At 49.9% G+C, this 24,348-nt stretch overlaps 1 protein-coding gene across 2 annotated transcripts in view; it reads left to right on the top strand.

Moving 5' to 3' along the window:
- The first annotated feature begins 3,075 nt into the window (after positions 1 to 3,075).
- LOC119974776 (peripheral-type benzodiazepine receptor-associated protein 1-like) overlaps positions 3,076 to 24,348 on the top strand; it is a 378,013-nt gene continuing 356,740 nt past the window's right edge. The window contains exons 1-2 of one of the 2 annotated variants that reach the window (XM_038814002.1): positions 3,076 to 3,136; positions 4,034 to 5,165. In XM_038814002.1, the coding sequence (XP_038669930.1) occupies positions 5,103 to 5,165 (63 nt within the window). In that variant the 5' untranslated portion in view covers positions 3,076 to 3,136; positions 4,034 to 5,102. Of the gene's footprint in view, positions 3,137 to 3,574; positions 3,677 to 4,033; positions 5,166 to 24,348 lie in introns of those variants that run through there. The other variant, XM_038814003.1, reaches the window with a different exon arrangement.

Below are 24,348 nucleotides of genomic sequence, written 5' to 3'. Positions count from 1 at the left end.
GTTAAAGATTGCTGGGGAGGACAGAATGTGGAATTGAGACTTCAATCATATCAGCCAGGACGATATTGAATGGTGGAGCAGTCCCGAGGACTGGAATTGTTTATCCCTGCTCCTAATTCGTATGGTGTTGCAGAAAAATAACTTTGAGTTACATCATCCATGATAGAACTAAATGGTTGAGCAGACACCAGGGTCTGAATGGCACAATCGTGCTCTTATTTCCGATGTTATAATTAATGGCTTCTCTCTCTGCTCTTGCACAGTTACCTCTGGATTGCAGCAAGAATCAATCTTAACTCTGTAACATTGCTCATCCCTGTTCCTGTCTCAGCTCCTCTATTTCTCTGTTCTCTCCAGTCTCAGCTATTCTCAAATCCTTCCCTGCTGGCTTTCCACCTTGCGCGCGCGGTAAGCTACAGCTCATATAAAACTCTGCGGCCCAGAACCTAACCTGCAAACTAGTCAATGCCTTCACCCTCCAGCCCCAAAATCTTGATATTTCTACCTCCGCCAGTTCTGGCCTGTTGAGTATTCCCAATTTTCTCACAACTGGTCATTGTGTCACTAATCATTGAAATCAATTAATATAGTGAACACCTCTTTCCCATTTTACCTCACTGTGGGGAACCTGATTAAAAGCTATACCTTGTTCAATCAGAAATTACTAGGCTCTTATTGTTGATCTGAACAATAATTATTGCTGAAGAGTACAATTTAAAAAAATATTTCTGGATTATTAATAAGTGCCCCATTCTGGATCTTTACTAGATGTTTTAAACTACATACGCTTAAATAACAAATTTATGAAGTCTTTCCATGATATTTCAGTTTCTACATTCACTCAATGTTCCAATCTTTATCAACAACAAAAACAGAAAATACCGGACAATCTCCGCGGGTCTGACAGCATCTGTGGAGAGAGAAGGAAGCTAACGTTTCGAATCTGGATGACTCTTTGTCAAAGCTGGAGAGACCTGGAAATGGGGTCAGATTTATACTGTAGTGGGCGGGGGAGGGGGGGGGGGGCGGTTGTGGAGTGGTGTGATCCCTGATCTACTCCTTCATCACCCCAATGCCTTACCCTCTTTGTACGGCACCTTCCCATACAATTGCAGAAGGTGTAACACCTGCCCCTTTAACCTCCTCCCTGCTCACCATCTCAGGCCCTAAATACTCTTCAAATGGCAGCACGGTAGCATTGTGGATAGCACAATCGCTTCACAGCTCCAGGGTCCCAGGTTCAATTCCGGCTTGGGTTACTGTCTGTGCGGAGTCTGCACATCCTCCCCATGTGTGCGTGGGTTTCCTCCGGGTGCTCCGGTTTCCTCCCACAGTCCAAAGATGTGCAGGTTAGGTGGATTGGCCATGATAAATTGCCCTTAGTGTCCAAAATTGCCCTTAGTATTGGGTGGGGTTACTGTTTTATGGGGATAGGGTGGAGGTGTTGACCTTGGGTAGGGTGCTCTTTCCAAGAGCCGGTGCAGACTCGATGGGCTGAATGGCCTCCTTCTGCACGGTAAATTCTATGATAAATGAGACAGAGCTTCATGTGCGCTTCCTTCAATCTGGTCTATTGCATTTGCTGCTCTCAATGCGATCTAGTCTACATTGGAGAGACTAACCGCAGACTGGGTGACCACTTAGCAGAACATCTCTGGTCCATCCGCAAGCAAGACCCAGACCTTCCTGTCGCTGGCCATTTCAACTCAAAATCCTGCCCTCACGTCCACATGTCCATCCGTGGGCTGCTGTAATGTTCCAGTGAAGCCCAGCACAAACTGGCGGAATTTCAGACTGTGAACCCTCCTTTATTTCGATTGATTTATTTTCATTTCTTCCATTGATCTGTTTTTGCCTCCCCCCACTCGGGCCAACTGTTCCTAATTGCCCATTGACACACAGCTCACCTTTGTTCTGCCATTCACACATTCTAATCTCTTTATGTGTCACTATCAGCATCGTTCTTAGCCTTAATCACCCCCTTTTACATTCCTTTTGTCTTTCTGTCCATGACATCTTTCTCAATCTCCACCTATCCATTGCCCCCTTTCCAGCCCCCCCCCCCCCCCGCCCATTAATAATAATAATCTCTTATTGTCACAAGTCAGTCCTGACACTGACCGCCGGGGGTGCTGCAGTCCTGACACTGCCCGCCGGGTTGGGGGGGGGGGCGCTGCAGTCCTGACACTGCCCGCCGGTTTGGGGGGGGGGGGGGCGCTGCAGTCCTGAAACTGACCGCCGGGGGGCGCTCCAGTCCCGCCACTGACTACCGGGGGATGCTGTAGTCCGAACACTGGCCGCCGGGGGGCACTGCAGTCCTGACACTGACCGCCGGGGGGGCGCTGCAGTCCGGGCACGGGCCGCCGCAGTCCTAACACTGACCGCCGGGGACGCTGCAGTCCTGACACTGACCGATGAGGGGCGCTGCAGTCCTGATACTGACCGCTGGGTGACACTGGAGTCCCAACAATGACCGCCGGGGGGTGGGGGGAGGCGCTACAGTCCCAACACTGACCGCTGGGGGGCGCTGCATTCCCGACACACACCGCCAGGGCGCGCTGCAGTCCTGACACTGACAGCCATGGGGTGCTGCAGTCCTGACACTGACCGCCGGGGGCGCTGCAGTCCTGACACTGACCGCCGGGGGCGCTGCAGTTCTGACACTGACCGATGAGGGGCGCTGCAGTCCTGACACTGACCGCCGGGGGCACTACATTCCCAACACTGACGCCGGGATCCTGCAATCCCGACACTGGCCAACGGGGAGGCGCTGCAGTCCTGACACTGACCGCCGGGGGATACTGCACTCCCGAAACTGGCCGCCGGGGGCGCTGCAGTCCTAACACTGACCGCCGGGGGACGCTGCAGTCTTGACATTGGCCGCTGGGAGGCGGTGCAGTCCGGGCACTGGCCGCCGGGGGCTGCAATCCCGACACTGACCGCCAGGGGACGCTGCAGTCCGGGCACTGACCGCCGGGGGCGCTGCAGTCCGGGAACTGACCACCAGGGGGCGCTGCAGTCCTGATGCTGACCGCCGGGGGGGGGGGGGGGTTGCAGTCCTGACACTGACCGCCGGGGGGCGCTGCATTCGGGCACTGGCCGCCGTTGCTGGGGTAACGGCCGCCACCGGCTCCTGGTGAGTGAGTGTCTCCGGCTGAGCAGCTCCCGGGTTCCCGGGAGATTTAACATCGCCTCCTCTGGGGGCGGGGTTCAGCTGCCAAATGCAGCGGGAGAGGCGTGGAAGTCACAGCAAGGATGGGGGGGGGGGGGGGGGTGGGGGGTGGGGGGTGGGTGGTGTTGGGGAGGGGGCTCCGAGCTGAGAGTAACGGGCGAATAATGAGATCCATCCCGGGGCCTGGGGCTTGCACCAGCAGCCTGGACCCGGGAGCATGGAGATCGGGATCAGAGCCACTGGCAGCAATATGGAGCCAGGAGGCAGGTCTTAAATCCCCCTGCTTTCCGCTCACTGGGGAAATGGGATGAGGGGGGACTTGCAGTGACTTTCACAGGCAGAGGGCGGCGCTGTTGCTGGCTGGAGTTACACTTACCCCACTTGGCCAGTAGAGGGAGTGAGGCTCCATCTCTCCTGGAGTGGACTGAGGTAGGCCAGCACTGACCGCTCCCTATTACAGAGCAAACACAGTCATCATCTGAAAAACTCCCTCCACGGACACTGGTCAGTTGTTTCTATATATACAGTGGATTGGGGGTCGGAGAGGCAGCTGAAATGGTCTTATTCTCACTTCTAATTGATGTTTAATTCTGTGGGGAGGGGACTTCGCTTTAACTCTAATGGGTGTTATCCTTCAAAGTTCCTCGGTTATTAACCTGTTCCCTTCTGACCTCATGGCCTTGCATACCTTGTCTACAGGGCTAAGGAAGGTTTGTTTCTGCAGTCAATGAATTTGCATATTGGAGTGTAAGAATCATTTGTTTTGTTCCTTTCCCTCCATGGAGTTTATACTAAGACTGAGTTTAAAAAGAGGAAATGAGTAACCATGTTGTAATATGTTTTGATCTTCCATCCAAAAAGACTGCAAACAGGATTCTGGGGCACTACAGACAAGGAGAGTGAGAAGCTAAAGTTGGCTTGAGAGACGACACAAGAATAAAACAGAGCCAAGGCATTATTGCTGAGTTCAGACCATGTGAAGGCGAGGACAGTGCTGCCGAGGGATAATCCAAGCCTTGTGGAGGCTGAAGAGGTTTCCCGGGGAAGGAAGAGAGCGCACAGCTGAACCAATGAGATGATGTGGAACTAAAGGAACTGGGAATGACAGCTGTTGAGATGCTCCTGACAGTGGCCAGGAAGCACTGTGGCCACTGATGAACTGGCCACTGCGAGTGTCAGGAAAAGGCAGGCGACTGCATGAAAGAACCTCTGTAAAAACTCTTCCCAGTTTAACTGGGCGGAAGGCCCTTAACGCCCAGCTCAGAGGCATAGATTGAAATAACTTTACCGCTCTGGTTAGCATCTGGAGGAAACAGCAGAGCGAGACGTCTGGCATTTCTTCGTGCTTTCCTGGTACAGGCGGCGAGAGAAATTCTATTGAACAGATTCCCCTGCCCCAGTCAATGCCAGAGAAACATTAGTGAACGGTTATCTCCTGGCGACTTAATCCTCAGGGAACCACCACTAAACAGGCATTTCACAGCAAGCTGGTGAGACAGGCACTCCTAAACCGGTCTCTATCTTTCACCCAGGAGAAGGAGACTGAAAAATTAGCATCCTTGGTAACATTGGTAAGAAAAGCACTGATGAGCAGGTATCTCCTGGTGAACTTTGGAGAGAAACCCTGAAGAATGGGCATCTGCCATTGAACTGGCGAGGGAAGTAACACTGCACATTTAATCATTATACTCCTCGTGTTTCCTGGTAACACTCCTGGGAGACACACAACAGCAAACTAAACCGTAGCAACTGGCCAGAAAGTGCAGAAACAACAGACTGCTCCTTCTATACCTCTGCTCAGCGAGAGGAAATCCTGTGGTTCCTGTCTATTAACCGGGACGAGTATAAACCGGCCTGTCGTTAGGTACCTACACTGTGTGGTATCGGGGTCTGCTACAGCTCTCTGGCTTGGCAGCTACTCATCGTATCCATGTCCACAGGGAGATGGCAGCTCCAGAAATCTTCACCATCACTTGGCAGCACAAACTACACGGTAAGACAATCCTGGTTTCTCCAATGCTCCTTGTGCTTTTATTAACACTGGGGCATCTTCGGACATCAGAATAAATGTTCCAACATTGGGTGTGGTTCTGATCCACGAGGATTAGAAGTTAAAGACTTTAAGGTTAATTTTTTTAAAAATCCTTCCCCTTGTTTTCAAATTCCACCTCTGCCTAGTTCTTCCCTCTGTTTCTAAATTCCTCGATCCCTCCAACTCCCGGAGATCTCTGCATCCCTCATAATCTGACCTCTTGTGCTTTCCCAATTTCAATAGTCCACCACCAGCTGCAAATTCTGCTGGCTTAGTCCTAAACTCTGGACATCCCTCCCTAAACCTCTCTTCCTCTCGTGATTAAAACCTACACGATTGACCAAACCTTTTTGTCGTAATGTCTTGTGTGAAATGCCTGGGCACATTGTATAGATGCAAGGTGTATTTGTTGTTATATGGTACTGAGTCACACACACACCTGGAGGTTCTGAGGGGCAATTCTTGGTCTATCTTGAGTAATCCCACTTCAGCCGGACTGACTGTGTGTGTGTGCTGTCATTTGTATCAGTGCCCCCAGGTTAGCAAGCGGACAAAAGTGAAGAATTGGAATCCCAAATATTGGCTGAGGAGAAAATCAGGTTTAACTGTGATCCCCCTTTCTGCTCAAATTACCTGCCTGTGCTGATTTAATAAGGAACCAAGATTGGAGTGATAACATGAGATCCACCTAAACACCACAAGGGATCCATAAGCCCGGCCCTGAACTCTACCTGCCTGATTCTCCTCGCTATTCCATCTGGTTATCACACTGATGAATCAGTGGCTGAGGACTCAGGGCCTGTACTCAATGGAATTTAGATGGATGAGAGGGGATTGCATTGAAATTTACGGAATACTGAGTGGACGTGGAGAGGTTGTTTCCACTAGCAGGAGAAACTAGAACCAGAGGGCACAGCCTCAGGCTACAACGACAATCCTTAAAGACAGAGATGAGGAGGAATTTCTTCCGAGAGAGGGTGGCAAATCTGTGGAATTCATTGCCGCAGAAGACTGTGGAGATCAAATGATTGAGTATCTTTAAGACAGAGATAGATAGGTTCTTGATTAATTAGGGGATCAGGGGTTATGGTGAAAAGGCAGAAGAATGGGGATGAGAAACATATCAGCCATGATTGGCAGAGCAGACTCGATGGGCCGAATGGTTTAATTCTGCTCCTGTGTCTTATGGAATTGGGTGCAAGGCAGCAAAAATATGATGGTGTGATGAGGGTAGCATCAGAAGGGATTTTAAATGGTGTCATGTATTGCAAAATATCTATCTGTTGATGAAGAACCTACAATTTTGACCAAGCTTCTTTTGTCCTTATGTCTTCCTGTGTGGCTCATGTCAAATTTAAAACACTGGTGTGAAATGCCTGGGAGTATTTTACTCTGTTAAAGACACATTGTATAAATGCAAGGTGTATTTGTTATTATATGGTCACACACCTGGAGGTTCCGAGATTCCAATTTTTGGTCTATCTTGAGGTAGTCCAATGTGCTTGCTGCCCTTGTTCCCCCAGGTAGCAGAGATCACTGGTCTGGAAGGTGCTGTTAAAGAAACCTTAGTGAGTTGCCCGTTGAGGGCCAATTTAGCTCAGTTGACTGGACAGCTGGTTTGTGATGCAGAGCGAGGCCAGCAGCGCCAGTTCAATTCTCAAACCGACTGAGCTTATTCATGATGGCCCTGCTGTCTCAACCTTGCCTGAACAACCCTATACACAGTCCTCTCACTGTGTGTTGTAGCCTCTAGTCAAGGGCACCATACACTCCATGTTCAATGCATGACATGTTCAATGCATGCCATGTCCAGTGCATTCCTACATTCAGTGCACTCCCGTGTCCAGTGCACTCCCGTGTCCAGTGCACTCCCGTGTCCAGTGCACTCCCGTGTCCAGTGCACTCCCATGTCCAGTGGGTCACTGTCTGTGCAGAGTCTGCACGTTCTCCCAGTGAACGCCCTTGTCCAGTGCACGCCCATGTCCAGTGCACGCCCATGTCCAGTACACGCCCATGTCCAGTGCACGGCCATGCCCAATGCACTCCCATGTCCAATGCACTCCCATGTCCAGTGGGTCACTGTCTGTGCAGAGTCTGCATGTTCTCCCAGTGCGCTCCCATGTCCAATGCACTCCCATGTCCAGTGGGTCACTGTCTGTGCAGAGTCTGCACGTTCTCCCAGTGCGCTCCCATGTCCAGTGCACTCCCATGTCCAGTGCACTCCCATGTCCAGTGCACGCCATATCTAGTGCACGCCGTGTCCAGTGCACGCCATGTCCATTGCACTCCCATGTCCATTGCACTCCCATGTGCAGTGCAGCCTCCCTTACCATCATCAGTTACAGTCCACACTGCTCACAGTGAGAGGTTTGTGCTCATGTGATTTGCTCAATATCAACGGCGGTGAACGGTTAAAAACAAAGTTGTTTGCAGCAAATAAATAACTCCCAGAAACAGTGCAACCCAGACGTATTCCCTGCTGCTGAAGGAATGATTGAATATGATTTGTGCACCGTTGGGTTTTATAAATATGGTTATATACTCTTGTATGCAGCAGGCATGGTGGTTGGAAGACATTCTCTGCACTAAACCCTTTGTTTCCATAGCAACCTTTAAAAAGAGTAATCGAAAAATGGAGAACGTGTCCAATGGCTCTCATCTCCGTCCCAGAAATGAAATGTAAACTCTCTGGGTTTCAGGGCGCTGGCCTGGGCATTATCACCGGACCACTCCGGTGGAAGAGCCAGAGTAATGGCTCTGGGATCTGGGTTCGAATCCCAACATGGCAGATGGTGAAATTTGAATTCAATAAAAATCTGCAATTAAACCCTGTCTGGTTCACTAATATCCTTTAGGGAAGGAAATCTGCCATCCTTACCCGGTCTGGCCTACATGTGACTCCAGACTCACCTCAATGCGGTTGACTCTGAAATTCCCTCAGGGATGGGCAGTAAATGCTGGCAACACCCACATCCCACGAAGGGATAAAAGAAAACAACATGGATGTTAGGAGTGTTTGTTGTCACAAGTGTCTCTGTCTCTCCTGAGTGGGGGGTGGGGGGGATTTGCTCCAGATAGATGACTGAATGGTGAGATGTGCTATTGAGCTGCGTTGTGTGACTGAACAGCATAGATTTGTAAAGAGTAGGTGCCTGGTTAACCTTAGTGAATGTTTTGATGAAGGGGGCTAAACTAATGAATAGGGGAATGCCGATGGATGTTATTTATACAGACTTCCAGAAGGCATTTGATAAAGTCGCTCATTAGTAACTGGCTGAGAGACCGAAGACATAGGGGATAATGTGCAAATACTCTTCATTACCAGTATGTGATTTGTGGCATCCCAGAAGGATCTTTGCTGGGGCCCCAACTAATCACTGTATGCATCAACAACGTAGATGATAGGATAGAAAACCACGGGCAAGATCTTGTGGCTGCGTCGTGCTCAAACAAGAGCGCAACATTGCCGGTAGATGTCGGGTGAAGCCTTCCGCATGCTTCCCAATAGCCAGTGCGCCTCTCGAGATCTACCCAGATCTTGTGAGGCTTCGGGATCAGGATCCGGCGAATAGAGCTCCTCAGTGCAGAAAACCAGACTACGTGAAGCCTCGGCCGCGTGTTCCCCACTGAGGCTCCCTATTGAATCCGAGTGCTAGTTGTGTTTTTTAGCGCTGCGAACGCCGGGAAATATGCATTTGTACGCGCTCGCTATGGGACTTTGTTCCCGTTTAGTTAAATCACGCCCTCCAACTGGGCATCATTCACTACTGGTCCTTGCAAAAGAGGACCAGGTCGTCAGAGGCCTCTGGATGGTCAGGGAAAGGGCAGGGTGGCCCCTTGGTCCACCCCTGGAATGTGGGCACCGTGGCACTGCAAGCTGGCAGGAGCAGTGCAAGGGAGCCCTGGTGCCAGGGTGGCACGGTGAAGGGTCAGGATCCAAGGGGGCCATGCCCATGAAAGGAGAGTGAAGGAGGAGTATGGGGGGTAAGGAGGGGAGGTGCAGCGAAGGTAAGAAGGGGCCTTTGGGAGGTTGGTAGGGTGACAGGTGGGGGTCCTAGAGAGGGGGGGTTGTAAGGTGGCATGGGGGACCTTCAGGGGGTGGTCCCAGGTACCACATAGCGGGGGTGTCATCACCTGAGGGTGTGTGGGGTAATGCCTATATGTGTGGGGAGTGACATTGCCCATGGGTGGAGGCGACCCATAAGCTCACTTGGAGATCGGAGCACCCTTTCAAAATAGCGGCACCATCTCTCCAGAGCCGGTCTGGCCAACAAATTCAGCTCCCCAGTGATGAAAACAATTCCAAGGATGCAATTCTCTTGCTGCGTTGCACTCGAGCGGAGGCCCCTGGGTGGCCAGGGTAAGTGCAGGGTGGCTCCTGGCCCTTCCCCAGGAATGCTAACACCTTGGCAGTGCCACCTGACACTTCCAAGGTGCTTGAATGGTACAGCTATGCTGGCAGGAGCACTGCCTGGGTGCCAGCGTTGCACTGCCAAGGGTCGGGGCTGAGGGGGGCCATGCCCATGAAATAAGGGTGGGGGGGGGGCATTGAAGGGTGGGGATGTGCAGAGTAAGTATTTAGGGGCCTCCTTGAGGTTGGGGAGGGGATGACCGGTGGGGGTCCTGGAAGGGAGGGGGTGCTGTAAGGGGCTGGGGGGGGGGGGGAGAGTTTGAAGAGTGCGGCCCCCAGGGACCCCTTAACAGGGTATCCTCACTTGGGGGGTGTGGGACAGTGTCCATGTGTGTGTGGGGGTGACATTGCCCATGGATGAGGGGTGTGGGGGACCCACAAGCTCACTTTCAAAATGGCGACCTAATCTCTGAGTTTAGCTCCCCAGTGCTAAAAGAAATTCGAAGGGCTGCATTCTTTCATCTGGCAAGCTCCCCACTAGATGCAGACAGTGGAAAAGCCCATTGACCTCGGGCAGGATTCGCCCGTGTGCGGGCCGGTAGGAGAATCCCACCCTAAGTGTGGGTGAAACCAGTGAGAAACTCAAAAAGTGACTCCGTGTCATCAAATAGCGGTGGGGAACTCGCTGGAAACTCCCAGAATACCTGCCACAAATGACATTTTAGAAACTTTTGCGTTAGATCCCACCCCATATGTTCAAATTTGTTGATGATGGGTGCCATTGTCAGTATTACAGATGTAAGCATGAAATTAGCGAAGGGAGGTAGATGGACTGAATGGACAGAAGAGTGAAAAATGGATTTTATTGAAGATAGATGTGTTGTCACCCACTTTGGATCTAAAAGGATATAACAGGCTAATTTCTAAATGGTGGAAAACTGGAAACAGTGGAGGTCCAAAGAGATTTCAATCGCTAGGTACACAATCATTAAAATGTCATTAAAAACTGGTCTTTACATATAGAAAAATAGAGTACAAGTAGATAGACGTCATGCTACATCACCAGGTAATCTGTTTTTGTAATGTTGATTGAGAGCCAGTATTGTTTGGACACCAGAGTAACTCCCCTGCTCCTCACCGGAATAATGCAATGGAATATTTCCCCTTCACCTGATGCAACAAATAGAGCATCGGATTAATGTCCCTCGAAAATAAAGCACCTCCAGATAATACAGCACTCTCTCGGTATTGGAGCGTCAGCTTTGATTTTTATGCCCCAGTCTGAGAGTAGGACTTGAGCCCATAAGCTTGTGATTAAGAGATGAGAGTTCCACTATCTAAGCCGCAACACACACACAAACAAGTTAAACAAATTAGTGTTGCATTTCCCGCATTCAGAAAGTTAAGGGATGATTTGATTGAAGATATCAAAGAGAACGGATAGGGAAAAATTGTACAATTTTCACTCATTAGGAAATCTAGGACTGGTACAAAAAAACAAATGAGATCCAGAGCTTTTTAGGAGCGAAAGTAAGAAATTGTGTCTTGACACAAATGGGAAGTGGAAACTTGGAACTACCTTCTGCAATTAGCAACTGCTGCTGGGTCAATTCTTCATTTTAAAACAGAGAGCGATAGTATTGTGGTAGTCACCACTGTTTGTATAATACTTTTATTAGAGGTAATACGGTAAGGCTCCTGTACTACAGGTACGGGGGTAGATCCCTGCCTGCTGGTTCAGCCCAGTAGGCGGAGTATAAATGTGTGTGCTTACTGAGCTGCTCCCATTTCTGGTAGCAGCTGCAGGAGGCTAACACATCTTTGCTTAATAAAGCCTCGATTACTCTCTACTCTCGTCTCATCGTAATTGATAGTGCATCAATTTATTAAGCAGAGATAATACAGCAATGGAACTATGCATCAAGCCTGATCGCCTACAGCTGCACCCTCAAGCAGCCAATGCCCCGTCGGCCTTCGACCACTGGCTCGCTTGGTTCGAGAGCTACCTCCGATATGCGACGGACCAACCCTCGGAAGAACAAAAACTCCAGGTCCTTTACTCACGGGTGAGCTCTGATATTTTTCCCCTTATCTGGGATGCGCCTACTTACACGGAAGCAATGGAGCTCCTGAAAGGACACTATATTCGCCCATCTGTACGCCAGGCACCTACTGTTCATGAGACAGCAACTCCCGGGTGAGTCTTTAGACGATTTCTGGGGTGCCCTGCACATGCTGGCGAGGAACTGTGATTGCCAGGTAGTTTCGGCAGTCAAACATACAGAACGTTTAATCAGGGACGCTTTTGTTACGGGCATGGGGGTCAGCGTACATCTGCCAGTGCCTATTAGAAGGGGCGCAACCAGGCGCAACCAGGCAGCTCGCAAACTCACTGACTTGCCTTCTGTAACGTACAGTCGTACGCCCCCGACCGCACGGCGCCCTCATGGACTTGGTGGGCCCCACCAGCGGCAGCCCCCAGCCGACCCAAGCCTGTGCCGCACGGCAGCCAGCCAACTCCGGGGGGTCCAAATGCTATTTCTGCGGGCAGACCAAACACCCCCTGGCAGCACTGTTCGGCACGGCGCGCAATCTGCAAGGCTTGCGGGAAGAAGGGACATTTCGCTTCGGTGTGCCAGGCCTGGTTGATCGCCGCTGTATCCAGGCCCATTGTTCCTGTACCCTCCCATGTGCGACCCGCGGGTGCCGCCATTTCCATTCCCACAGACCACGTGCGGCCAGTGGGTGCCGCCATCTTTAACACCGCCTGCCACATGCCGTTGGTGCCGCCATCTTTGGCGCCATTTTGGACGGCACCTCAGGACCCCAGCTCGACGGGCACCTCATCTGGCTGCTCATCGCCTGCCACTGCTGCCGACCAGCCCGGGGCCTACCAACACCAGCCGCAGCTCGCCTCCATCATGCTCGACCAGTCCCGGCTGCACAACCTCGCAACCGCGACAACGATGGTTAAAGTCGATGGGCACAAGACATCCTGACTTCTTGAAAGCTTCAACCACCCCTCTACGGTAAGGCTCGCGGTACACCCCGTTACCCAAAGAATCTTCCTGGCCTCCGGATCCCACTCCGTGGAAATCTGGGGGTACTGTATCGCAAGCGTCACCGTCCAGGGCGTAGAGTTCAACAACTTCCGGCTCTATGTCCTCCCCAACCTCTGCGCTGCCCTGTTCCTCGGCCTTGATTTCCAGTGCAACCTTCAGAGCCTAACTCTAAAATTCGGCGGACTCCTACCACCCCTCACCGGCCTCGCCACCCTTAAGGTCGACCAACTTTCCCTGTTTGCAAACCTCACCCCGGACTGCAAACCCGTCGCCACAAGGAGCAGACGGTACAGTCCCAGGACAGGACCTTCATCAGGTCTGAGGTTCAGCGGCTGCTACGTGAAGGTATCATTGAGGCCAGCAACAGCCCCTGGAGAGCCCAAGTGGTAGTAGTAACGACTGGGGAGAAACACAGGATAGTCATTGAATACAGTCAGACCATCAATCGGTCGACGCGTACCCCCTCCCACGCATATCTGATATGGTCAGTCAGATTGCACAGTACCAGGTCTTTTCTACAGTGGACCTGAAATCTGCCGACCACCAGCTCCCCATCCGTAAGGCGGACCGCCCATACACTGCGTTCAAAGCAGACGGCCGCCTTTACCACTTTTTTAGGTTTCCCTTCGGCATCACTAACGGGGTCTCGGTCTTCCAACGTGAGATGGACCGAATCGTTAACCGGTACGGGCTTCGGGCCACCTTCCCGTATCGAGATAACGTCACCATCTGCGGCCACGATCAGCAGGACCACGACGCTAATCTTTTCAAATTTCTCCACACCGCCAAACTCCTGAACCTCACTTACAATAAGGAGAAGAGCGTGTTCTGCATCAACCACTTAGCCATCCTTGGCTCTGTGGTGGAAAATGGAGTTCTAGGGCCTAACCCCGACCGCATGTGCTCCCTCATGGAACTCCGCCTCCACCACTGCCCCAAGCTCCTCAAACGATGCCTGCTGTTTTTCTCCTACTATGCCCAGTGGATCCCTAACTATGCGGACAAGGCCCGCCCACTCATCCACTCCACAGTTTTCCTCCTGACGGCTGAGGCCCGCCAGGCCTTCAACTGTATCAACGCTGACATCGCCAACGCCGCGATGCACGCGGTTGACGAGACCCGCCCCTTTCAGGTCGAGAGCGATGCATCGGACGTCGCTCTGGCCCCCACCCTCAACTAGGCAGGCAGACCCGTGACATTCTTTTCCCGTACCTTCCATGCCTCCGAAATTCAGCACTCCTCTGTCGAAAAGGAGGCCCAAGCCATCATTGAAGCTGTGCGGCATTGGAGGCATTACCTGGCTGGCAGGAGATTCACTCCACTCACCGATCAACAGTCGGTTGCCTTCATGTTCAATAATACACAGCGGGGCAAGATCAAAAATGATAAAATCTTAAGGTGGAGGATCGAGCTCTCCACCTACAATTACGAGATTTTGTATCGCCCCCGGTAAGCTCAACGAGCCTCCTGAGGTACATGTGCCAGCGGACAAGTGGACCGACTCCGGGCCCTACACGATGGTCTCTGTCACCCAGGGGTCACCCGGTTCTTTCACTTCATAAAGTCCCGCAACCTGCCCTACTCCAATGCGGAGATCAGGGCTGTCACCAGAAACTGCCAGGTCTGCGCGGAGTGCAAACCGCACTTCTACTGGCCAGAACGAGCGCACCTGGTGAAGGCCTCCCGTCCCTTTGAACGCCTCAGCATGGACTTCAAAGGGCTCCTCCCCTCCATCGACCGAAACACATACTTCCTGAACGTGGTCGATGAATACTCCAAATTCCTCTTCACCATCCCATGCCCCGATATGACATCTGCCACGGTCATTAAAGCACTCAACACCATCTTCGCCCTGTTCGGTTTCCCCGCTTACATCCACAGCGACCGGGGATCCTCCTTTATGAGTGATGTGCTGCGTCAGTACCTGCTCAGCAAGGGCATTGCCTCGAGCAGGACGACCAGCTACAACCCCCGGGGAAATGGGCAGGTGGAGAGGGAGAATAGGACGGTCTGGAAGGCCGTCCTGCTGGTCCTGCGGTCTAAAACTCTCCCAGTCTCCCGCTGGCAGGAGGACCTCCCCGACGCGCTCCACTCCATCCGATCGTTACTCTGCAATGCGACTAATGAAACCCCCCATGATCGTCTCCTTGCCTTCCCTAGGAAGTCCACCCCCGGGTTTCGCTCCCAACGTGGCTGGCAGCGCCAGGACCCGTCCTCCTCTGCAAACTCGTGCGGCTCCACAAGGCAGACCCGTTGGTCGAAAGGGTACAGCTGCTGCATGCGAACCCGCAGTACCCCCGTACCCCGACGGCCGCCAGGACACAGTTTCCCTCAGGGACTTGGCACCAGCTGGATCCCCACCCACGGCCCCACACCACCCGACAACCCCCCTCCGATTGCCCCGGAGCCACCCACCCTCCCCCCAGCGCACCTCACGACAGCCCCCGCCCCAGGACGATTCCGTCCACCCATTGTTTCCACCCAGGGATGAAGGTGAGGACAACACGCTCCCAGAGTCACAGGCAACAAAGCCGGCACCATCATCACCTGGACCGAGGCGTTCACAGCACACGACCGGCTAAATTTGTAAATTCTCACATACCTGTAAATAGTTTTCCACCACGCCCGCTGGACTCTTTTTTAACAGGGGGTAAATGTCATAGTCACCACTGTTTGTACAATATTTGTATTAGAGGTAATACGGTAAGGCTCCTGTACTACAGGTACGGAGGTAGATCCCTGCCTGTTGGTTCCGCCCAGTAGGCGGAGTATCAATGTGTGTGCACACCAAACTGCTACCATTTCTGGTAGCAGCTGCAGGAGGCCAACAAATCTCTGCTTAATAAAGCCTTGATTACTCTCTACTCTCGTCTCGTCATAATTGATAGTGCATCAAGTATTTTGTTAACCAAATTCATTAAAGAATTGGGGTATAACAGGCTAATTTTAAGGAAATTGTGCTTGAAAATGCTGCTGGTTCCATGGTTCAGTGGGATTTGGCAGTGCTGCTGGTTTCATGGTTCAGTGTGATTTGGGAATGCTGCTGGTTTCATGGTTCAGTATGATTTGGGAATGCTGCTGGTTCCATAGTTCAGTGTGATTTGGGACTGCTGCTGGTTCCATGGTTCAGTGTGATTTGGGACTGCTGCTGGTTCCATGGTTCAGTGTGATTTGGGACTGCTGCTGGTTCCATGGTTCAGTGTGATCTGGGAACGCTGCTGGTTTCATGGTTCAGTGTGATTTGGCAATACTGCTGCTGGTTTCATGGTTCAGTGTGATTTGGGAATTCTGCTGGTTTCATGGTTCAGTGTGATTTGGGAAAGCTCCTGGTTTCATGGTTCAGTGTGATTTGGGAATTCTGCTGGTTTCATGGTTCAATGTGATTTGGGAATGCTGCTGGTTTCATGGTTGTGTGATTTAGGAATGCTGCTGGCTTCATGCTTCAATGTGATTTGGGAATGCTGCTGGTTCCATGGTTCAGTGTGATTTGGGAATGCTGCTGGTTCCATGGTCCTGTGTGATTTGGGAATACTGCTGCTGGTTCCATGGGTCAGTGTGATTTGGGAATACTGCTGCTGGTTTCATGGTTCAGTGTGATTTGGGAACACTGCTGCTGGTTCCATGGTTCAGTGTGATTTGGGATTGCTGCTGGTTCCATGGTTCAGTGTGATTTGGGACTGCTGCTGGTTCCATGGTTCAGTGTGATTTGGGAACGCTGCTGGTTCCATGGTTCAGTGTGATTTGGGAATGCTGCTGGTTCCATGGTTCAGTGTGATTTGTGAATGCTGCTGGTTTCATGGTTCAGTGTGATTTGGCAATACTGCTGCTGGTTTCATGGTTCAATGTGATTTGGGAATTCTGCTAGTTTCATGGTTCAGTGTGATTTGGGACTGCTGCTGGTACCATGGTTCAGTGTGATTTGGGAATGCTGCTGGTTCCATGGTTCAGTGCGATATGGGACTGCTGCTGGTTCCATGGTTCAGTGTGATTTGGGAATACTGCTGCTGGTTTAATGGTTCAGTGTGATTTGGGAATGCTGCTGGTTTCATGGTTCAGTGTGATTTGGGAATTCTGGTTTCATTGTTCAGTGTGATTTGGGAATACTGCTGGTTTCATGGTTCAGTGTGATTTGGGAATGCTGCTGTTTTCATGGTTCAGTGTGATTTGGGAATGCTGCTGGTTTCATGGTTCAGTGTGATTTGGGAATGCTGCAGGTTCCATAGTTCAATGTGATTTGGGAATGCTGCCGGTTCCATGGTTCAGTGTGATTTGGGTATGCTGCCGGTTTCATGGTTCAGTGTGATTTGGGAATGCTGCCGGTTTCATGGTTCAGTGTGATTTTGGAATGCTGCCGGTTTCATGGTTCAGTGTGATTTGGGAATGCTGCTGGTTTCATGGTTCAGTGTGATTTGGGACTGCTGCTGGTTCCATGGTTCAGTGTGATTTGGGAATGCTGCTGGTTCCATGGTTCAGTGTGATTTGGGAATGCTGCTGGTTTCATGGTTCAGTGTGATTTGGGACTGCTGCTGGTTCCCTGGTTCAGTGTGATTTGGGAATGCTGCTGGTTCCATGATTCAGTGTTGATTTGGGAATACTGCTGCTGGTTTCATGGTTCAGTGTGATTTGGGAATCCTGCTGCTGGTTTCATGGTTCTGTGTGATTTCGGAATACTGCTGCTGGTTTCATGGTTCAGTGTGATTTGGGAATGCTGCTGGTTTCATGGTTGTGTGATTTAGGAATGCTGCTGGCTTCATGCTTCAATGTGATTTGGGAATGCTGCTGGTTCCATGGTTCAGTGTGATTTGGGAATGCTGCTGGTTCCATGGTTCAGTGTGATTTGGGAATACTGCTGCTGGTTCCATGGGTCAGTGTGATTTGGGAATACTGCTGCTGGTTCCATGGTTCAGTGTGATTTGGGATTGCTGCTGGTTCCATGGTTCAGTGTGATTTGGGACTGCTGCTGGTTCCATGGTTCAGTGATTTGGAACTGCTGCTGGTTTCATGGTTCAGTGTGATTTGGGAATGCCGCTGGTTCCATGGTTCAGTGTGATTTGGGAATACTGCTGCTGGTTTCATTGTTCAGTGTGATTTGGGAATGCTGCTGGTTTCATGGTTCAGTGGGATTTGGCAATACTGCTGGTTTCATGGTTCAGTGTGATTTGGGAATGCTGCCGGTTTCATGGTTCAATGTGATTTGGGAATGCTGCCGGTTTCATGGTTCAGTGTGATTTGGGAATGCTGCCGGTTTCATGGTTCAGTGCGATTTGGGAATGCTGCTGGTTTCATGGTTCAGTGTGATTTGGGAATGCTGCTGGTTTCATGGTTAACTGTGATTTGGGAATGCTGCTGGTATCTGGAATCAATGTGATTTGGGAATGCTGCTGGTTTCATGGTTCGGTGTGATTTGGGAATGCTGCTGGTATCTGGAATCAATGTGATTTGGGAATGCTGCTGGTTTCATGGTTCAGTGTGATTTGGAAATGCTGCTGGTTTCATGGTTCAGTGATTTGGGAGTGCTGCTGGTTTGATGGTTCAGTGTGATTTGGGAATGCTGCTGGTTTCATGTTTCGGTGTGATTTGGGAATGGTGCTGGTGTCATGGTTCAATAAGATTTGGTAGTGCTAGTTTCTTGATTCAGTCTGATTTGGGAATGCTACTGGTTTCATAGCATAGTGAGATTTGGGAATGGTGCTGGTTCTTTGGCTCAGTGTGATTTGGGAATTCTGCTGGTGTCATGGTTCAAAGATTTGGGAATTCTGCTAGTTTCACCAAATGAGATTTGGAATGCTGCCCCTTCTTTGCTTCATGTGATTTGGGAGCACTGCTCGCTCTTGGATCACTGTGATTTGGGAATGATGTTTACTACTTGGTTTAATGAAATGTGGGAATGCTGCTGGATTCTTTGCTAAGTGAGTTTTGGGAATGCTGCTGGTTTCCTGGCTCAGTGAGATTTGGGAATGCTGCTGGATTCTTGGCTGTGTGTTTTGGGAATGCTGCTGGTTTCCTGGCTCACTGAGATTATGGAATGCTGCAAGTGCAATGCATCAGTGAGGTTTTGAAAGGCTGCTGGTTTCATGCTTCAAGTGATTTGGGAATGCCGCTGGGTTCTTGATTCAGTGTGATTTGGGAATGCTGCTTGTATCTTGGCTTCGTGAGATTTGGGACTTAGTCAGACCTCTTGGTTCAGTTTGTCCTGGGACTGCCTTAGGTCCCTCGTAGCAGATGAATTTTAACCACAAAGCACTAACTGATGGGCGTTTCTATTTAGTGACGATCACAATGAAGCACCAGTGCAATTAGTATGCTTTGCTTGGTACCTGAACGTTTGGTACCGTGATATTGGATAATTTCCAATTTGGACGCCGGCTCCACATTGCTGTGCTTTTGCTTGACATTTATAGGCCGCGGAACCATCTGTTTATTCCAGCTGCTTGTGTACATTCTCATGTTTAGACAACTGTTGATTCACAGTTGGCTTGTAACTTTTTCACTGGAGTCGCTCGCCTGCTCTGATTATAGGGTGAGGATTGCAGAGCTGATCCACATTTACTGCCACTTCACTCTGGAGGCTGCTGAGACAGCTATAATGGAAAACCATTCATTCCAGCTGGGCTCCGGCTTTAAATAGTATGAGATAATTAAGGGTATTTTTATATATTGGAAAATTACATTGATGCTAACCTCAGAGCTTTAAACTATCAGTTCTGGGTGCCGCCCTTAGAATATTGAGTGTTTGCATCCAGTCCATGATTTGTCGGTGAGTGCCTCTTGTAGCCGGGTTAGACACCGTTGTCTCATTCAGTGACCTGAGTTGAGATCAACTCCAGATGGGCTGAAGATCTCTTATTACTGGGTGTGAGCTGTATGTATTTGGGGCAATTCCAAGTCAGTTGCTGGTGGTTGAGTTGCCAACACACAACTGCTCCGAAGTTGTCAGTGTGGAACTCTGGAAGGAAGTTGGAACTATCACTCCAGAGCTTTGGCATTTATATCTCTAACATTGATGCTAAGGACATGACTGGAGACATTTAGGGGAAACATTGTCCAGTATGTGAAGTGTGCAAGACCTTACCAAGACCACTGCTCCTCCTTACCGATGCCTCTCATTTAATGATTGCAAGGAAAGCTACCCAAAGTATGGATTTAAATGGCAGAGTGATCAGAGGGTTGCAGCAGGATGTTTCCTACATGCTGGTAAGGTGCAGGATGAACCCTGTGAGTGGAGCACTGGACAAAATTAAACCTGGCCTAATTTAGCCAGCAAATGTTGTTTGTTCACACACTCAAGACAGGTTGCTGTTACTCAGGCAGAGAGTCAAGATGCAGTGATGTCCTCTTCAGCAATTGTCATAACCTTAATGCTTGAATTGCAGTGTTTGCTATTCCCTCTTGTTCCTTCTCACACTTCAACTTCTTGTTTTTTTTAGTTTGAAGCTGAGTTTAGGTCAGTTTCATTGACCGCGTATCTGATGTCCCATGCGTCAGTGCAGCCTGCTCCATTTTAAATATGTGTTGTATCAGAAATCATCAAACTTATTTTTCATTCGTGTTCATTAGTACCAGACAACATGAGCATTCATGGATGCTGCCCGTGGATTACAAAGAGTCGAAATAATTCAATGTCTGAATGGTTTGATTTAATATCTGACTATATATGCGCATCAGGATGTCAGAGTATTTCACAGGTGGAGAGGCGCAAACGAAGCGGGGAGGCTAAAGGGAAGATCAAGGAACGGAGGAGGCAATGAACAACTGGTTATTTACAATCGGAGGGGATGCCGGATAAGCAGTCATCTAGATGGAGAAAGAGGAGCAGAGGAGCAGGGAATAACAAGTCATCTACAGAAAGAGGTGTTGAGAAGGTGAGGAGTAAGTAGCTGTGCACAGTAAGAGCAGACGAGGAACGAGTAAACAGTAATTCAGAGTGCTAGCCAGAGAAGGAAAGAAAATACATTGGGATGCATGGTTGGAAAAGGTTTCCAGATTTGTGGAGTCCACAAAGGGAGTTATCAGAGTCAGGTGACGATCTTGAACTCTGTCTTCTGTAGCAGTGGGAACCACTCCAGTTGGCAAGAGTAGGCTGATGAGGGCCTTGGACTTGAGGGAAGTGTCACGTACCACAGCGTTCTGTAAGATATCAAGTCTATAAAGGTGGGAATTTGGAGGTAGCTTGTGAGAAATTAACCCTCAAGATTAAGGCAGGAATGAGGGATTCAACAGCATATGGTTGAGGTGAAGGTGTAGGCGAAGAGAGTTCCAGAGGTTTTCCTGATGAAAGTGTTGTGGGGTTTCAAAGCTCAGATCAGGATCCGGATCAAAACTAACACCAGAGTTACATTTACGACATCTGGGAAGTTTGCACAAATGCCAACATTGAGTTGTAAGAATCCATGGCCCAGATCCCCCAATCTCCGGATGGTTGTACATCTGGAAGATGCACAATGGGACACAAGGAATCTGTGAGAATTGCCTGGGCGGTTTCAGCCTCCGATGGGCAATTCCCCTGCATCTGGAACCCTCCGAGAAAGTCCCCAACTCTGAGTGAGAGTCAGAGACTTTGGAGGGTTCTGACTCACTTGCCTGGATAGTTCCCCAATAAATGTTAGGCAGAAAGAAACCAAGTCGAATTCCTTGGTAACTATACAATTCCATCCAGAAACTCCCAAATCCCCCCCGCACCCCTCTACTGATTCTCTGATCTCCAACCCTCTTGAACCCACTGGCCATCTAACTAGCCCTCCCTCCCCCCCACCCTCCACCCCCCTCGCCCACAAGCCTCTGATTTGTCTCCTGATCCTCTGACTTCCCCCCCCAATTCTCTGACTCCCTCCCCCCATGAGCCCCCCAACCCTCCAACTTTTTTCCCCCCACCGGCTCTCTGACGCCCCCTGCCTCCACAAATTCTCTGACTTTTTCCCCGCCTTAATGGTCCCACATCTTCCCTGACCCAACCATACCACCCTACTCCCCTCCACCTGTCATTCTGCCACCATACCTACTTATTGCACCCGCAGTCAGTCATTAATACAGTGAAAAGTTGTTTAAATGTTCCAAAGCTTTTCATTGTGTTTGTGAGTGACGTCTTACCAAAATATGGCAGCTGGTGCCATAAAAAGGAGCACGGCTTGGCTTCCCCAGTGATCCTGCCCAATGGGTGTCCCTTTAAGGGAGGGGGGGCACCAGATGGTCATGTGTCCCAATCGGCCAATGGGGCTGGAACGTGTGAACCCCAGGGGCAGAGTATGGGTTCCCAGTCAGATAGGAGTTTGAAGTCCTCGAAGATGGCAGCTTTTATCTCACTCTCTGGACATTGTTTCTTACTTTAATCAATCGTTCATTTGTTAATCCATCTGGTGTCACCCGTCTGTCAGGACATTATACTGGCGACGAGGATGAACTGGAGTGCTGCCTTGCTGTTACGAAAATCGGGAGAGCAGATATGTGTGAGAACTTCTCCATAGAAGGAAACTTGTTTTTGGTAAACTGGAAACATTCAACCCCCTTATAGATCAATGGCTGTTTTATATAGCGTGTCTGTCTGTTAATTTTTCAAGGCAAGTTAAATCTGGTATTGGGGGTGGAGGGTGGAGAGAGATGGGAAAGTAGCAGATAATTCTGCTAACGACCTGTGGGGCTCCCACTCACAATCTAATTAGGAATTTGACATCTCCAGATGACCCAGACTCTAAAACATTTGAGGAGTTGGTGGAATTAGTCCAAGGTCATTATCACTTGCAGCCCTGGTAATAATGCAGCGTTACAAATTCAATTTGATGACAAGGGCCCCAGTGGAGATGATTGCGGTATGCTTGCATGCCTAAAACAAATGATAGAACAGTGTGCGTTCAGGTCTGCACTAAACGACATGATGAGGGACAGGCTGGTCTGTGGTGTTAATGACACAGCCATACAAAATAAATTGTTAGCAGAGGTAGAGATTACCTGAAAGAAGGCATTTGAGATCGCCAGGCTATGGAAGGTGCCGAGGAGAATTGCAGGGTGGGGGTGGGGGTGGGGTGGTGGGTGGGGGGGGGGGGTGGAGAAGGGGGGATGAAGTTACAGAGCGTGCATGGACGCTGCTGGCAGTAGTGGCATCTAGGACGAAGGTACAGAAAGTAATGAGCAAAGAGGCTTGGAGCAGAAGAGAAAGATATATAGAATTTGGTCTGCAGACCAGGAGCAATACAGGATGCTACTGGTGTGAGAAAGATTATCCGCAGGAGAGTAATAAATTCAGGGAAGCTACATGATATGCGTGCTACAGGATGGGGCACATTAGGAGAAAATGCAAGGCTAGGTAGCGCCTACAGAGCGTCAAAAAAAAAAACTCCAACTCCAATACACAGTGTTGAGAATAACTCTGAAAACGGATCTGAAGTATACGGTTTGACCAACATGGCGGGCAGGACACCCCCAATGACGATTGTACTGATGGTGAATGCTCAGCAGTTTGGGATTGAGGTGGACACGGGGGCCTCTATTGTAGTTGCAGGTAAACAAATGTAGAACATAGAACATAGAACAGTACAGAACAGGCCCTTCGGCATTCGATGTTGTGCCGAACAATGATCACCCTACTCAAACCCACGTATCCACCCTATACCCGTAACCCAACAACCCCCCCTTAACCTTACTTTGTTTAGGACACTACGGGCAATTTATCATGGCCAATCCACCTAACCCGCACATCTTTGGACTGTGGGAGGAAACCGGAGCACCCGGAGGAAACCCACGTACACACGGGGAGGACGTGCAGACTCCGCACAGACAGTGACCCAGCCGGGAATCGAACCTGGGACCCTGGAGCTGTGAAGCATTTATGCTAACCACCATTCTACCGTGCTGCCCTAATAATGTATCATTATTTGCAAGGTGAGGTCTAGCCCCTGAAATTAAGAAGCATGATGGCCAGGCTAGCCACATATACTGGGGAAGCTTTAAGAATCTTACGAATGACCACAATGCCCATAGGCTACTGGGCAAAGTAGCTTAACTGCCACTCGAAGTAGTGGGGGGGCCAAGGGTCAAGTCTGATGGGCTGAGATTGGCTCCGCCAAATTAAATTGAATTGGTTGGAGATATTTCAAATTAAGGAAGGAGGCCTTCATGACGTCTTATAAAATTATCAGGATGTTTTCCAAAATGAGTTAGGCAAGAAGCAGGGCCTTTAAGTAAAGATTTATGTGGATCCAGAGGTCATGCCCAAGCTTTGGGCATGGGCTCAACCTGTCCCCATGCCGTATGTCTGCGTGGGATTCCTCCGGGTGCTCCTGTTTCCTCCCACAAGTTCTGAAAGACGTGCTTGTTAGGTAATTTGGACATTCTGAATTCTCCCTATGTGTACCTGAACAGGTGTCGTAGTGTGGCGATTAAGGGGTTTTCACAGTAACTTAATTGCAGTGTCAGTGTAAGCCTACTTGTGACAATAATAAAGGTTATAAAGATTATAAAACGAGAAGGTCAAGTCTGAACTCGGGCGACTTGAATAATTAGGTATCATCAAACCTGTACAGTTTTTGGAGTGGGGGAATCGTGCCGGTGGTGAAGCATGGTGGAACCATCAGAATATGCAGGGACTACAAACTAACTGTGAATCAGGTGGGTAAATTGGACCGAAACCCAATACCAAGAATTGAAGATTTATTTGCCAAATTATCGGGAGGTTTAACTATGAGTTATGCATACCAAAAATTAGAGTTAGACTAAACCTCCAAGGAATTTGTTACCATAA

This window comes from Scyliorhinus canicula, chromosome 12 (assembly GCF_902713615.1).
Source record: "Scyliorhinus canicula chromosome 12, sScyCan1.1, whole genome shotgun sequence".
In the NCBI taxonomy this organism is placed as follows: domain Eukaryota; kingdom Metazoa; phylum Chordata; class Chondrichthyes; order Carcharhiniformes; family Scyliorhinidae; genus Scyliorhinus; species Scyliorhinus canicula.
The sequence above is the reverse complement of the archived record's forward strand: the minus strand, read 5'-3'. Positions and strand labels throughout refer to the sequence as shown.